The sequence below is a fragment of the Hoplias malabaricus genome, chromosome 15, assembly GCF_029633855.1.
Source record: "Hoplias malabaricus isolate fHopMal1 chromosome 15, fHopMal1.hap1, whole genome shotgun sequence".
Lineage (NCBI taxonomy): Eukaryota > Metazoa > Chordata > Actinopteri > Characiformes > Erythrinidae > Hoplias > Hoplias malabaricus.
The window spans coordinates 32,947,678-32,964,456 of NC_089814.1; the positions used below are offsets into that span (position 1 = coordinate 32,947,678).

General features: G+C 43.1%; 2 protein-coding genes across 3 annotated transcripts in view; one reads left to right on the plus strand and one right to left on the minus strand.

Moving 5' to 3' along the window:
• Window positions 1-1,586: 1,586 nt before the first annotated feature.
• Window positions 1,587-16,723, plus strand: LOC136668893 (endoplasmic reticulum metallopeptidase 1). Its single transcript, XM_066646638.1, has 15 exons — window positions 1,587-2,093; window positions 5,274-5,578; window positions 7,526-7,653; window positions 7,962-8,067; window positions 8,719-8,865; window positions 9,119-9,211; window positions 10,789-11,001; window positions 11,092-11,312; window positions 12,082-12,256; window positions 12,405-12,595; window positions 12,810-12,962; window positions 13,229-13,431; window positions 13,527-13,642; window positions 13,725-13,888; window positions 14,207-16,723. The coding sequence occupies exons 1-15, from the start codon at window positions 1,828-1,830 to the stop codon at window positions 14,375-14,377; spliced, it is 2,652 nt and encodes an 883-aa protein (XP_066502735.1). The 5' UTR covers window positions 1,587-1,827; the 3' UTR covers window positions 14,378-16,723.
• The window catches only part of ric1 (RIC1 homolog, RAB6A GEF complex partner 1), a 51,455-nt gene continuing 49,023 nt past the window's right edge, over window positions 14,348-16,779 (minus strand). For both annotated transcript variants that reach the window (XM_066646637.1, XM_066646635.1), the window contains exon 28: window positions 14,348-14,477. The gene's annotated coding sequence lies outside the window, so the exon portion shown is untranslated. The remainder of the gene's footprint in view (window positions 14,478-16,779) is intronic.

Sequence of the window (16,779 nt, forward strand, 5' to 3'; positions counted from 1 at the left end):
TACGTAAATTAAGTGAAATGTGTGTTTATTTGGCTGCTTCCAATGGGTTGCTACTGTGACTGAAATTGATTATTAGTGTAATATTTTACTCTTCACTCTCAGCCAAACGGGCCTCATTATTACTGTTAATACAAGGTGAGCACTGCTGTGTTATTTTTGTTATTCAAATTTTATCCTTCCTTTTTTTTCAAATGCTGTCTCTCTGAAGCCAATAGTATCATTGTTTCCCTTCACATCAGGTACCTGTGGGCTCTGGATCCCAGTTCATCCGTAAAGATTATTATGTCTTATTATGTTCATATGGCGGGCAGCACGGTGGCGCAGCAGGTAGTGTTGCAGTCACACAGCTCCAGGGGCCTGGAGGTTGTGGGTTCGATTCCCGCTCCGGGTTACTGTCTGTGAGGAGTGTGGTGTGTTCTCCCTGTGTCCGTGTGGGTTTCCTCCGGGTGACTGTCTGTGAGGAGTGTGGTGTGTTCTCCCTGTGTCTGCGTGGGTTTCCACTGGGTGACTGTCTGTGAGGAGTGTGGTGTGTTCTCCTCGTGTCCGCATGGGTTTCCTCCGGGTGACTGTCTGTGAGGAGTGTGGTGTGTTCTCCCCGTGTCCACATGGGTTTCCTCTGGGTGACTGTCTGTGAGGAGTGTGGTGTGTTCTCCCCGTGTCCGTGTGGGTTTCCTCCGGGTGACTGTCTGTGAGGAGTGTGGTGTGTTCTCCCCATGTCCGCATGGGTTTCCTCCGGGTGACTGTCTGTGAGGAGTGTGGTGTGTTCTCCCTGTGTCCGCATGGGTTTCCTCCGGGTGACTGTCTACACTGCACAGTTAAGTTGCTATTCTGCACTTAATCGCCCTAACTTAGACTTACTGTACACCACAGTAACCAATACTAAGGAAATGTGTGTATATTTTAAAATTCATGGCTGACTGGTCAGTGTTTACGTACATTATGTGAAATGTGTGTTATTTGGCTGCTTCCAATGGGTTGCATGCTACTGTGTGAGGAGTGTAGTGTGTTCTCCCTGTGTCTGCGTGGGTTTCCCACAGTCCAAAATCACACGTTGGTAGGTGGACTGGTGACTCAAAAGTGTCCGTAGGTGTGAGTGTGTGAGTGAATGTGTGTGTGTGTCTGTGTTGCCCTGTCCTTACTGGCGCCCCCTCCAGGGTCTATTCTCGCCTTGCGGCCAATGATTCCAGGTAGGCTCTGGACCCACCGCGACCCTGAACTGGATAAAGGTTACAGATAATGGATGAATGTTGATATGGAACATAATAACCTTAGGTACTTGAGTCTTGTGCAGCTTTCTTAAAATACATTCGGAAAAAAAATAAGTATATGTATGTATATATAATTTGTTTCCCCAAATAATATTAATACACTTTTAAGGTGTTCTGAATGCTGTTTTAATTCATTTTTATTTTATTATTATTATTATTATTTTATTTTAATTTTTTTTCAGTTTTCATACTTTTCAGTGTCAGTAGACTTTTATTTTGACAAATATTTAGCTATTTGGACAAGTGTTGCTGCCGCCTCGATATTCATATTGACGCGTCCCAAATTGATTCATGCTCCCTACATATGGCACCACAAAGAGTTTTAAAATAATCACATCTGCAATCCAAACATTGCAAAATAGCAGTCAAACGGACACATTAAAGTAAGTCCCTACTGCAAATCATTATAGTGGGCCATTCTAGAGTAGGGGCCGCCATTTTGTTAGTGCACTACGTAGGGAGCGGAGCGATATTTGACATGGCCCCGTGTTTCAGTGTACGCTGGGCTGGTTTTCTGACACATGCTGCGGAGCTGTAGGGTCGGGGTAACGGTGGTAGAATGGAGCTGCTGGAGCGGAGAGTGAAGCACAGAGAGCGGGACGGAGGGGAGACGCAGCTCGGGCCGCGGGACGGAGCGCAGTGGGGCGACGGAGACCCCGGAGCCGGGAAGGTGAAACCCGGGGCCGTTCAGCAGCAGCTCCGTGAACCGCTGGCGGTGCTTCTCGTCGCGCTCTTCATCTGCGCGCAGTGGGCGCTCGTTCAGATCTCCGTCCATCAGCTGCTCATAGGAAAACAAGACGCGGAGTTCAACTCGGAGAGAGCGAGGTGAGATACTAAAATATAACACTAGCTACAATATACAACTCTACCACAGTAGATAACACAACTGCTACACCGTCACTGGCAGAAAGAAGAGAATTTAACTCTGAGAGAGCGAGGTACAACATATAACACTACAACATAATGCTACAACAACCACAGCTATTGCTACAAAACACTAACACTTTCCCTGACAAGAATAGAGAATTCAACTCAACAGAGTGAAGTGAGAAACTTTATGACACTAGCATACATCTCTATAACAGTGACACAAACACAGTAAAACTAATAAACCAGGGAGTTACACTCAGAGGGAGCAAGGTAATAAACTATAACACTACAACATACAACTCAACAAGTACAACTATAACACAAAACAAACACTGCAACAGTCATGAACCAGAGCAATGAACTCAAAAATCTAGTAAAACAGTAGTGTAACAAACTAGTGAACAACAATAACACAACTACTGTATACAGTACTCAAAAACCACTAACACTGTCACTGACACATACCAGAGAATTTAACTCAGAGTGAAGTAAGAAGCAATATATATCACTACACCATACAGCTCTACAGCAACTACAACACTACTACTACTACTAGAAGCGCAGTTACAGGTACAACTGACCCAGAGTGTTTTGTGAAATATTTCATAACACAACTAACAATGCGCAAATTACACAACACTAGCAACACAGCTCTGTAAAACTGTCATAAACCAGAGAATTAAACTCAGAGAGTGTGAAGTAAGAAGCAATATATAACACTGCACCATACATCTCTATAGCAACTAAAACACTACTACTGCTAGAAGCGCAGTTACAGGTACAACTGACATAAACCCAGAGTGTTTTGTGAAATATTTCATAACACAATAAACAATGCGCAAGATATACAACACTATAAACCCTTCTATTTCCCTTCTCCTGTGAAGTTGCTATTTTTATGTGTGTTTTGGTGTGTTGTGGACAACGACGATTGGCTTCATCCATAAAAGGACAACGGTTAATATAAATATGAACTGAGAAAAATAAATTCAAAGGTAAAGTATCAAACTAATCTAAATCACACATGAGCTCTGTGTGTTTTTCCATATCTCCAAAGTTCATTCGAGTTGCGTTTTCTGCAGGTTAATCCCAAACACACACACACACACACACTGATGTTGAGCACGGGGTTTTTAGTCCATTTTTCTGAACACTAGCTGCTTGTTTGATTTGCACATGATCTTGTTTAGCGTTTGTTTTCTTTTCTCATGAAGGGCTTCTTGATATGTCCACGTCCTTGCAGACCCACAGTGGAGTTCTTCCTCTCACAGCAAGGGCACAAATGATAGGGACACCCCGCAGAAGCGAGAGTTTAGCTTGATTTTTCTCCTCTTTATCTGATGGTGACCATTTTGTTGAGATGCCAGGTCTCGTGCGGTCGTTAGGAGTTCTCATTTCTTCATGACCTTTAGTCAGTGTTTGAATGCTAGTTTGGAAACGCCTGTTTCTTGCACTCATTTTTCCAAAGAGGAAGAACCACCAAGAGAAACCAAGACTAAGAAGGGGAACCCAGTCATCCTCTTGTACAACTGTTCTTAACTACACTGAGCAGTGAAAATGGAGCTGACTTTGTGTTGATGTTAGCTGCTCTGGTCTGGGATTTTACTGAAGTTTTGTGGCTCATCGCAGGTCAGGTGAGGTTAAGAGAGTTCAGGTGTCCAGAAACGCCGGTTCGTCGCTGGGACGAATGCCTTATCAGTGGTGTAAGTTTAAGAATGAGTCAGACTTCTTAGGTTCCTTATTTGCTCACCTCATGATTGCAGTGACGTGTGTTGTTTGCTGTGTGAATTGCCTGAATTAGATTTTGTGACCTGTAACAGTGTGTATGTGCGTAATGTGTAGCAGCAACTTTTTGTTCGAATGCTCTTCAAAATCTTTAATTTCACAGCTTTGACATGAACCTGACATTGTATTCTCCTTTTACATAAGGAGAGAGAATTTCTACAATTTACAGTCAGGTCCACCCTAAGTAAAAATAACTAGGTGTTACCCACGTATGGAACAGAAATAGAGCAACATCCTCATCTCTTTTCATGCATTTTAAATTTCCGCATTCTCTCTGCAGTGCCAATGTCTCCAGCTCTTTGTCGTTGCTCAGCCAGCGACACAGAGAATGCCTGAGCCATTTCAGAACAAGACCCTTAGTTTGTTTCCCACTTACAGAGCCAGGACTGCGTACAAACACTGGAGCTTTTTCCAGCGCACAAACAGACTACCAAATGATGAGGAAACACTCAGGATTAGGATTGAAACCGTGAATTTACATCATCTATAATGGGGGTGATAGATGTGAAGAGACTATGGAAATAATAAAAAAAAAAAGTTTAGGTGCAATAACAATAAAGGGTCTGCACCATCACTGACCGTTATCTCAGTGTTATCTAAGTGTTCGAGCAGGAAATACGGTTGCAAGAGTTTAGCTAAAAATAGGGGTGCTACACCGTGTAAGGTTCAGAGGAGTTTAAAGGAGAGTTTGTTGTGATTGTGGGAGGAAATGGGAGCAGCCGGAGGAAACCCACACAGACACAGGGAGAACACACCACACTCCTCACAGACAGTCACCCGGAGGAAACCCACGCAGACACATGGAGAGCACACCACACTCCTCACAGACAGTCACCTGGAGGAAACCCACGCAGACACAGGGAGAACACACCACACTCCTCACAGACAGTCACCCGGAGGAAACCCACGCAGACACAGGGAGAAAACACCACACTCCTCACAGACTGTCACCCGGAGGAAACCCACGCAGACACATGGAGAGCACACCACACTCCTCACAGACAGTCACCCGGAGGAAACCCACGCAGACACAGGGAGAACACACCACACTCCTCACAGACAGTTACCCGGAGGAAACCCACGCAGACACAGGGAGAACACACCACACTCCTCACAGACAGTCACCCGGAGGAAACCCACGCAGACACAGGGAGAACACACCACACTCCTCACAGACAGTCACCCGGAGGAAACCCACGCAGACACAGGGAGAACACACCACACTGAGTTGGGGTTTGAACACTGCTTATCGTGCTGTTGATTTTGCATATCAGTTTATTTGTTTAAACTCAGCATATTTCAATCACAGTATCATCAGAGCTGATGGTCAGGTGTGTGTATGTGTATCAGGAAACATCTGGAGCAGCTGACATCGGTGGGCCCTCGACCCGTGGGTAGCGTGGAGAACGAGGTCCTGACTGTGAACTTCTTGCTGCAGAATGTGGAGCAGATCCGAGTGGACAGCCTCGCCGGACCCCACATGGTCACCGCCGACGTCCAGCGGCCCACTGGCTCCTTCAGTATCGACTTCCTCGGCGGCTTCACCAGCTATTACGACCGCATCACCAACATCGCCGTCAAACTGGAGCCCAAAACTGGAGCACAGCACTTCATGCTCGCCAACTGCCACTTTGACAGTGTGGCCAACAGTCCAGGTACAACGTGTGACTGGATAGAAATGCCTAGCTTAGAGCTGGGCGATATCGCTAAATATGTATCACAGGATCTCTCTTAATTTCAGTCGATATTATATAATTCAGATATTGATGAGAACAATATAAAAGCTACAAAAATACTGGCGAGGAATATGACATCACCAACAAACATAAACCTCTTGGATTTGTGAATATTAATATTTATTAAATAACTTTAAAATGGAGGGCACTGAACGTACGGTGCCAGTAATGGAGGTCAGTCAGTGGCAGATACTGTAAATAATGTATATTTAAAGGCTAAGCACCAGTGATATGAAAGTGTCGAACAAATAAAGACAGTGTTTAGAGAGAAGGGGTTAGAGTTCCTAACTTGTGTTTATTGAGAGTCAGAAAACATGTTATTTCTTACTAATTGAAGGAATAAGGTTTAAAAGACCATTGGTCCCCCCCCCAACAGTGTTTGGAAACTCTAATAGGCGTCTTGCCTGTGACGTAGATGGTGGACAACAACTCTAGAAGCTGCACTTAATTTAATGCAAAATGACGAAAAGGTGTGTTGTTTTTGGCTGCAATCATTCAATGTACCGTTCCCAATGTAAGATCCCAAAATATCCAGAAAATGGACTAAACTTGTCAACTTTAAACGGGCACTTTGGAAAGGACCCTCCGCTCACTCCGTTATCTGTAGCTCATTTCACTGGCGCTTTTCCAACAATATGGGCATGTAAGGACACCAACGAAAGGTGTTCAAGAGCCTCTGTAACATGGAGGTAAACAGGGTAAGGACACTCACTTCGCCTGTTTTAGTTGGTGTTAGTTAACGTTAGCTTGACTCGCTAAACTCGGTGGCTCAGATTATACTCGGCTACGTAGCTGCATTACGGAGGTTTATAGTGTCGGATGAATTCGAGTTCGACTTCGATCACATTTACAAGAATAACGGTACCTCTAAATTTGAGTTTAGATTATTGCTAGGCTATTGTCATGAATAATGTTGGTTATGTCAAATATTCATGGAGGTCCATTAAGTGGTGCTTAGCCTTTAAACACAAAAAATAAAAACATTATTTTTGTCACATTTATATCATCATATATTGTCTAGGTTTTTTTTAAAATTTTTTTTTTATTAAAATATATATATATATATATATATATATAATTAATTAATTTTGGAAAAAAAAATCCCTTCCTTCTCTCTGCTAAGTCTCCCAGATTGCCCAGTTCTGTTATGAGCACAGATCTAGGCTAAGGCCGTCCAGTATTGTACTGAAAAATCTTTGTTGAAATTTTACCAGCAGCAGGACATTGTTCAAACTCACTGTGTGTCGTTTTGTGGCAGGGAACCTGTCCATCAGGAAAGACTTATCAGTTTCTCTGCTACGTGTTTTGTTTTCTACTGAAGCAGACACGATCCTGTTGTGTATGCATGGGGGATTATTGTTTTTTCAACATACAGCCACCTCCCTAAATATATAACCGTTTTTTAAAATAGTGACATCACCAGGAAACTGAAGTGTCATTGTACAGAGAATGTTTAGAAAACACATACAAATTAGTTTTTGTGCTCGTAATTCACCTACACACCTTCAGCCACAACAACAACAACATTGTAGAGGGCAGGGTTCAGTGTTGGAAGATTAGTTCTGCGTCACACACACGCCACTCCAACTCATCCCAAAGATGTTGAGTAGTAGCATAATGCATGAGGGCTTTATTCCCCTCTGCAGCGCTGACCACTGCTGAAATCGTAGCAGCTGCCAGCCAAAGCTTTCTCCATGCTTCGTTTCCGGGTGTAGACTCTTACTGCCCCTATTTGACAACGTGTAACACCAGCGCTGCTTAGAAACCATGTTTACAGCAGGTTTCTAGAAGTACTACAGAAATCGTGTGTGTGTTTTTAAGTGATTCTCAGTGTTGTGTTTGTGTGTGTGTGTGTGTGTGTCGCAGGAGCGAGTGATGACGCTGTGAGCTGTGCTGTGATGTTGGAGGTGTTGCGCTCGATGGCTAACCTCCCCACTCCTCTTACTCATGGAGTCATCTTCCTCTTCAACGGAGCTGAGGAGAATGTTCTCCAGGTGAGAGGTTCACAAATGATGTCGAACTTCAGGGTCCAGTTCAGCAGTGCAGAGTTCTTTCAGTGGTCCTGCCCAGTTGCTCTGAGGAACTCTTGGCTCGTCTCAGTGGTCCTTCCTCTTGTTTTAAGGGGCATTCAACATTATTCTCAGTGTTTTTTTTTTGTTTGTTTCCACCACTGATACAGCTTTATTAATATGCTTCTGAAATTGACACACTTTTAATTTCCCATTGTTATAACTAATTTTCGAATGAAAAACTGAGAGCTGAACTATGGTTTATAGGAGTTCTATCTCACACTCTCTCTCAGGCGAGTCATGGCTTCATCACTCAGCACCCGTGGGCGAAGCAGGTGCGGGCGTTTATAAATCTGGAGGCTGCAGGCGTTGGAGGAAAGGAGGTGGTGTTTCAGACAGGTGAACTATATACATAGTTACATAGGTACACGTGCCACAAGTGCTTCTTTGTAAAAATGACGTTAGATGCTGTGCAAAATAAATATAACAATGATTATATGTTGTTACCTTTAATCTTTTATACAGTTTTGAACAGTTTGACGTGACATTATTCTTTGATGTAAATAAGGAATAAAGACTTTACAAATCACGTAAGGAATTAAGACGTTTTTGAAATGAAAACAGCTCTAGTGTCATGTCACGATCCAAAAACACATGTTGGTTCGTGGTTTGGCGGCTCAAAAATATCCGTAGGTGCGAATGTGTGTCGCCCTGCTAAGGACTGGCGCCCCCTCCAGGGTGTGTTGCGCCCAGTGATTCCAGGTAGGAGCTGGACCCACCGTGACCCTGAACTGGATAAAGGTTACAGACGATGAATGAATGAAATGAAAACAAATTCTAAATAACAACAACAAAAAGTGGAAGTAGAAGGTAACAGTAGGACACTAGAGGTCTGCATTTCCAGGAGGAATTAGTCTCGTTTGATATTCCTGGGAGAAACATTTAAGAAGTGATGAATTGTGGATGAAATGTTGGAGCATTCCTACTCCATTCCATTGTGGGTGTGGGAGCTTGATCAGTTGTGAGCATGTTTTGTTTCTCTGTGTTCAGGTCCAGAGAATCCCTGGCTGGTGCAGGCGTACGTTCAAGCTGCTAAACACCCTTTCGCCTCTGTGGTGGGACAGGAAGTTTTCCAGAGTGGGATTATTCCCTCAGACACAGACTTCCGCATCTACAGAGACTTTGGAAATATTCCGGGTACTTGGTCCTGCTGTGAAATGCCCTGGGTTAGCAGAGCATCAGCCTAGCAACACTTAAGTAACCGCCATGGAAACTGTCGCAGTGGACTCTCACCATGTAGCAACCACCTGGAATAACAGCACTTTTAGACACCTTTTTAAGCTGTTCTTTACAAACAAAATATATGTTCACAAACTTATCTTCTTTAGTTACTCCTGAATTTGAAAAAATATTTATTTTCTCTCTCTCTCTCTCCTCTTTCTGTCCACAGGAATAGATCTTGCGTTTATAGAAAATGGATTTATCTACCACACCAAGTACGACACTGCAGACCGTATCCACACAGACTCCATCCAGAGAGCAGGTACATACACACACACACACACACAGAGAGAGAGAGAGAGAGAGTGTAGCACTGCTGCATTTAAATCACCAGTCACTTGTAAAATCACTCTGTTCCACATTGTAACCACACTCTGCTTTCACCCTTTTTGTGAACTTCCTGTCTGTTTCTGTAATGGAATGAGTTCCGTGTGTGTGTGAGAGAGAAAAACAGACAGAGAGGGAGGGAGAGAAACAGACAGACGGAGAGAGAGACACAGACAGACAGACAGAGAGAGAGAGACATAGAGAGAGGGAGAGAGAGAAACAGACAGACGGAGAGAGTGAAAGACAGACAGAGGGAGGGAGAGAAACAGACAGACGGAGAGAGAGACAGACAGACAGAGAGAGAAACAGACAGACGGGGAGAGTGAAAAACAGAGAGAGAGAGAGAGAATTTCTCTGTTTGTTTTCACTCACCTCAATTAAGATGTAAAGCTGTGTATTGGTGAATCTAGTGGTTCCCAAAATGGTGGGGGGTGGCGCAGCAGGACAAATGAATAAGATACAAAATGGCTACCACTTTAGAAAAAGACGACACTTGTAAAGGTTTAGAATCTGTTTATTAATGGTCACATAAATTGAAAGTGCAACAGTGACCTGCTCTTTGCCAAATAGTGAACCCACACCCATCTCCACCGTTAAACCTCAGACCTCTGGATACTGACCTTTGTCTTCTCCTTCCGTCCACATTAACCCCGTCAGCTCCAGCGCTTATTTGTGAATATGTTTAATCAGTTAATCACCTTTCGATGTCTGATGATAATGGGGTGCACTGCCAAATAATTTTAGGAATCACTGGGTTAATCAGTGCACCGTTCACTACTTAATAGTGATCACTACGTAATCACCATTAACAGTGCTCTATACTCTTCACATAATTGAGATGGGTTTAAAATGTAAACCCTTTTATTCATGTTTTTGAATGATTACATTAGAAACAGCTCTCACAACTGTACTACTACCACTAATGTTAGTTATAATAATAACTCTAATACAGCTATTATATGTAGCATTGTTCATATGGTAGTTGTAGGTAAGGTGTTTACACGACTGTTACCATTGGTGTTGTTCAAACAATAGAACGTGTTTCTGAGTTTGTAGTAACTATATAAAGGCAGCTGGTGTTGCTGTGTGTGTGTGTGTGTTTAGGTGGCTGGTGTATTGGTCTGTTAGTCAGTATCTACATAGTTGCTGTGTTATGGCCTGGGGCTGAGGGTCATAGGGCAAGTAAACAATAAAAATACTAAAGGATAATAAAAAATAAATCATTATCATATTTGGTCTGTTTTTTTTTAATGTAATAACACTCAAATGTAGTAAAATATTGCAATTTTTAAAATGAAATGAAACCTAATGCTGTGAAATATATTCAACGTGAAACCTGGAATAATGTTTTACATTTTCAGTGATTTTTCTGTGCTGTGGAAAAAACAATAGAGCTCTGTCACGACAAGAACCTTTGATCAAACATCTGTCAGAAAGGCAGACTGTACCAGATCTGACCAAATGTAAAAGCATTTATCCTGAATCCCCTTCTGGTGTTTTTCCATCCTCCAGGCGACAACATCCTGGCCGTGCTGAAGCACCTGGTGATGTCCGAGAAGCTGGCGGACTCCTCTGAATATCGCCATGGCAGCGTGGTGTTCTTTGATCTGCTGGGCGTGGTGGTCGTGGCGTATCCGGCTCGGGTCGGCACCATCCTCAACTACCTGGTTACCGTGGCAACCATGCTCTACCTGGCCAAGAAGTGCAGCCTGCCTAGAAACACAGGTTCGCACTGGGGCTGTCAGTTACACATCATTATATCTGAACTCGTACACTTTGCACACAGCTGTAACTGTTTTATTTTGTGTGTGTCAGGTGTTGGCTATGTGCGGGAGTTACTGTCAGCCTCCTGCGTGACTCTGCTCAGCTGGTTTGTGACTCTGCTCTCAGTTCTGATAGTGGCTCTGCTGGTCACTCTCCTGGGACGCTCCATGTTCTGGTTCTCTCACTTCTACACGTCTGTATTTCTGTACGGTTCCGCCGCTGTCGGGAAGATGCTACTGATCCACACACTCGCCAAAAACCTCTACTACACTGTGAGAAACGCCTCTTTATTTTTATTTACTCTGATACGTAATGTGTGTGTTGCCCTGTGAAGGACTGGCGCCCCCTCTGGGGTGTGTTCCTACCTTGCGCCAAGTGACTCCGGGTAGGCTCCGGACCCACCGTGACCCTGACTGTCACAAATGAATTTCTGTCCGTAGTTAAACTTAAACCTCATTAAGGATTGATAACCCATATGGATTCTTAGTTTTTAACTTTTGTGCCACTCACGGAGGTCAGACTGTGGCCTTAGTGCAGTCACCTTCAAGGCTGGCTTGAGTAATGTTTACACCATCTGCTCTGCTGTGCCGTAACCGCCGCTGGTGCTCACTGTGCACGTGACTGAGTGTTTACAGTAGCGCAGTGATCCACGGTTAATCCAACCAACATCAGTCGGAGTAGATACGCTCATGTGTACACTTTACCACTCCAGTACAGCGAGTGTTAATAACGTGGAAGACTGGTACACCAAATCTAATCTTAATCTGGGTGTGGGAAACTACTTCTAAATGTCTACAAATGTTTATAAACAACAGCGTTTCTTCTGATGTTTTTCATTGCTGTGATGATTTGATTGCATTAATCCACGAGGACAGTTGAGAGGTCAAGTACTGATATCGGGTTCTCGTCTTGGAAGGTATTGGATGGATCTCTCTTACTGCGGGGAACACAGTCCACGCCACACTTGACAGTGAACCTTTAATCAATGAATGCTTTTCTATGAGAAGAATACAAACTGCTTTTGACCTCTCTCTCTCTCAGGGCACGCGGAGGCTGGATTTGGCGGATCTACATTTCGATGTTAGTGTGCTGTTGTGGTGTTGTGTGTTGGTTTATCTGACTCAGCGGGGACTCTGTTCTGCATATGTGCCAATGCTGATGGTCTCTTTTCCTCTCGCCACTAAACTCCTGCTCTCCAACCACTTCAAACAAAAAGGTGAGCGCCCTCCACTTCCACACACTGAGTGCATTATTGCTACAGCTGCCAAATAGCTTTATTACGGAACTGTACACCAACGTAATGTTCATCAGAAGGTATTCTGTGCTGTTTTACTGTATGGGTGATTGTGTGTAACGTACTGCAGGTGCCTCTGTGTCCTACGCGGTGCTGTACCTCTTGGGCCTGGCTCTGCCGTACGTTCACCTGATGTTCTTGATCTGGGTGGTGTTCGAGATCTTCACGCCCATCATGGGCCGCAGCGGCACAGAGATCCCCCCTGATGTGGTGCTTGCCTCTCTTATCACCGTGGCAACCATCCTCCTCTCCTCGTTTCTTGTGAGTGACTTGTCGTTCCGGCAAATTTTACAAAAATAGGGCTGGACAATATACGTTATTTACTGACATCGCTCATTACAGTGCACTGATGTTAGTTTAACGATATAAATTTTGTCCGTATCGTCCAGCCCTAATCTTTAAAATAGGGGACAACCTGTTTACAGGCGGCTGGTTTTGTGCTCTCCTCATACATATATTTATTCTTTCCCCTCAGATGCACTTCATCTACCTGGCACGTAGCACTAAACGTGTGTTGTGTGTTCTGGGCGTGGTGTTCTCTGTGATGTTGATCCTCGTCTCTTGTGGTCTGTTCTTTCCATACTCAGCCAACCCGGCCAGTCCACGACCCAAACGGGTCATTGTCCAGGTAACTTTACACCATTCACCTGGTCTTTCATCTCTCAGGAAAGCTAATATTACAGACGTTATTACCACCACCAATGACCCAGTACAGAACAAGAGTTTTGGACAGGGCCTTTTGAATATTTTTGTTTTATTCCAGTTCAGACCTTTACAGTTTAATATTATAATGCTGCTTTCTTTCTCCCTGTGGGTAGATTCATGTGTTTTACATCTCGACAGATTAGTGATAAGCCTTATAAAGCTGAGATACTTTATCTGTTGTTTGATTAGCACACCACGCGAACTTTCCATGCTCTGGATGGGTCAGTGGAGCGGATGGATTCCGGACTGTGGGTAAACAGCTTCGATTACACAGGCATGAGCCACATCACACCTAAAATCCCAGAGATAAACGACACCATCCGCACTCGCTGCCCTGAGGACCTGCCTTTCTGCGGCTTCCCCTGGTTCCTCCCTGTCAAATTCCTCGTCAAGTGAGTCCTTCTTTAACACTCAACATACTGGAGAATGCGATATTGTCGAAGCCTAACAACACTATCACAATGTTTGGTTGTGTTTGTGGTTCTAGAAAGAACTGGTATCTACCGGCTCCTGCAGTGTCTCCTAAATCTGCGCTAGAGTTTAAACTGGTGTCGAAGCAGGAGACGGAGTGGGGGGCAGTAAAGCTGAGCTTCGAGGTCAAGGGTAAGTTTGAGTAAAGGCTGCTACACACTCAATCTGAATTAAAAAAAAAAATAATAATAATGACAGGTTGTCTTCTTCCCAGGGCCCAGTCACATGTCTCTGTACCTGCTGCCCCATGCTGGTGCATCCCTGTCGGGGTGGTCTTTTGGGGATGGAACCCCTCAGTTTGATCTAAATGGAGAATATTTTATTTTCTACTCTCATGGTCTGGATGCTCCAACGTGGAGCTTTTGGCTGGAGGTTCAGGCAAGTTACTATCCAGTGTTCTGAAATTGTTTTCCACATTCCTCAAATTTAATAGGGAATGTACCTCCAACTACAGTAACGATTTGGCAATCATGACATTACTTGTCAAAACCTTAATTTTAAGAAGATATTTCTTTAGCAAGCCAATAAAAATACCCATGGAAATTACTAGTAATCACCTGGGACACAATGCTTGGAACCCGAGATTGCTGTAAATGCTATTTCAACTTTAAAAAGTTAATAGTATCTGGTTGTTTTAATTCAAATTAAACATGTTTTTTACCCACCCACATGTTTAGATTTTTCTTCTTTTTTCAGCCACCTTCTGACCCCTCAGACGAGAAGGGCATCATCTCTGTCGCAATCTCATCCCATTACTTCTTCGGAGAGGACCGGAGGACTCCAGAGCTGGAGGCGCTGTTGCGAAGGTTTCCAGACTGGACGTTCAGTTCCTCGTGGGTCAGCACGTACCACATGTACAGATACTGAGGGTCTCGTTCCTCTCTTTTTGAGGGGGTTGTGGTCCTGCAGGTTAGGGCCTCAGAAAGCAGGTGCACAGTCATCTGGGTTCACACTTAGAAAAGAGATTCTGAAAAACAAACGGATTCATTAAACACTAATCTACTGATAACTTTAAGACGTTCATCTCGTTTCCTGTGCGTAGATTCTCATCTACGCTTGAACGGGGGCTGCACGATTTAAACAACAGACCAGTATTGCGATTATATTGCAGTATTTTCAGAATTAACTAACCACTAAATGAATAAAAACAGGAGTTGTGTAAATTCAGACTCCTTCACGTCTTAAAAATAACTTTCAACTAACGACCTTATTTACCTGAAGTGCAGCCCATGAGCCAATGGTTGTCCTCATGGGTGGAGTTTGAGATCATGCAGTGACTGCACTCCTCCCTCTACTGGACAGACCCCAAAAAGCTTTGTAGTATTAAAATGGTGCCTGAGCATTGTTGATTTTAAAGTTTCCTTGGGGATTTAGAAAGGGGCTATACAAGTGTAACAATAAAATAAAGTCACAGCGATGTGTTCTGGAGGTTAGTTACTCTATCAGAATAAATCAAATCCATTTAAATGGAACGTTAATAGTCACACAGTATTAAAGAATACTCGTATCATACGTCAAATAACTTGTAAGTTTTAAATTTTCTGGCTGTCAACATATGCTCAAATTTGATCTTACACAACTTTAATGAGGCAGCCTCTTATGATATAAATAAATCAGTAATTAACGATCAGCCCTAGCTTTTCCCTCATTTCTCTTACGGTTTGCCTTTGCACGTCTACCTCCCTCTTCCATTCCCACACAAAACTTAAACGCCTGCGATTATACGGTTACGACGTTTACACTGTATCCCTCTCCCTGGACTTGAACTAAAAACCTTGAGGGAACCTGTTGAATATGAATGCCATAAACAGCAATGCAAATGATCCGTGTTGTTACTGTAATGTCAATGTGTTGCTACACTGCTTTGTGTTTGAGTCTAAATCAACATCACTGTCATATCAAAAGCTTGACGTTTGCTCATTCCTCACACTTAGAAAACAGCTCTTTACAAAGTGTGAACACTACGAACGCTGCAGAAGAAGAGACCTGGTCATCAACAGCTCAGGTTCCATACGTAATAGTAATCAACCATTAAAGATGCTGCATTACCACAGACCACCCCCAGTGTTCTCCAAGTGACTACAGCTTCACATTTAAATAAATAGAGTGGAGACCTATTATTAAAATGAAGGAATGAACATTTCAGTGCTGGTTTTTGTTATGACCGTGATGTGATGATCCCACTGTGTTGTAGGAAGCTGATGCATCGTCATGGGTGCTTTCGATTCGCCTAATCATTAATGAGCAAGATAAAAGCAATGAGGAATAACGATTAAAAAAGTAGAGGGGCTTGACATTGTCATTAAACCACTGTAGTTCGCAGTAGGATTCTCTTTGTAGCATAAAATACTTCATTATTACATTCTGACAAAAACATCCTGTAGTTTAGCTTTAAACCTGGCCTTTATTCGTTTTACAAAATACTTTGGGAAATCTGTTGTAAATGTACTTTTATTATTAGTTCGAGAGATTGACTGGAAGATTTGTTTTTGTACGTCTTCTTAATGTTGGGGTTTTGGTTTATTTTCGCATGTTTTTTTTGAGAATTAGCTGTGACACGGGTCAAACGACGATGTTCGACTTGATTTCGTTGATTAATCGATGACTGGTTCTGGGGGGGAATAAGTTCTAGCAAAAACAGACAATTGCATTAATGCACACGTGGAACTGTTCTTTTACTAAATACTATGCAAGCGATGTACTGTAAGGTCGCGCTGACAGTAGCAGGTCGGGGCGAAGGGGGGTGGTGTACGTAACCTGACTGTTCACTTTCACGAGTTTGATATGTTAGAGTCACACCAGTGAAGACTGTACAGCAGTGTTTTGTAAACTGCTGAAAATGGGTGACATGGAGGACGTTCCTCATTCAGTGTGAAAATGTTGACCTCACTGTAGTCTGAACAATAGGAACTGGTTAAATATTTTATACTACAATTAAAATAAAATTAAACAACTGCAGTAAATGGAGATAAAAGTGTTCCTTCAGTGTTTTCACACTCATTTTGGTTTTTTTTTTTGTGTATCAAACGTGTTGTGGAGAAATAAAGATGGCTGACGGGGGCTAGAAACCAATATTGTGATCATCGCTGTGGAAAAGCTTCACGATCTATAAAGCTTTGGAAAACTGTACTTATGTGTTTTTTTTTTCTCGTTCCTCCTCGTGGTTTTACTGTTTGACTTCTACAGTCGTAAATAATTTAAAAAATGTAAATACGGAACTAATTAACCCTTTCTAAAGTGTAACAGCAATGTTCAAAAACACAAGAGCA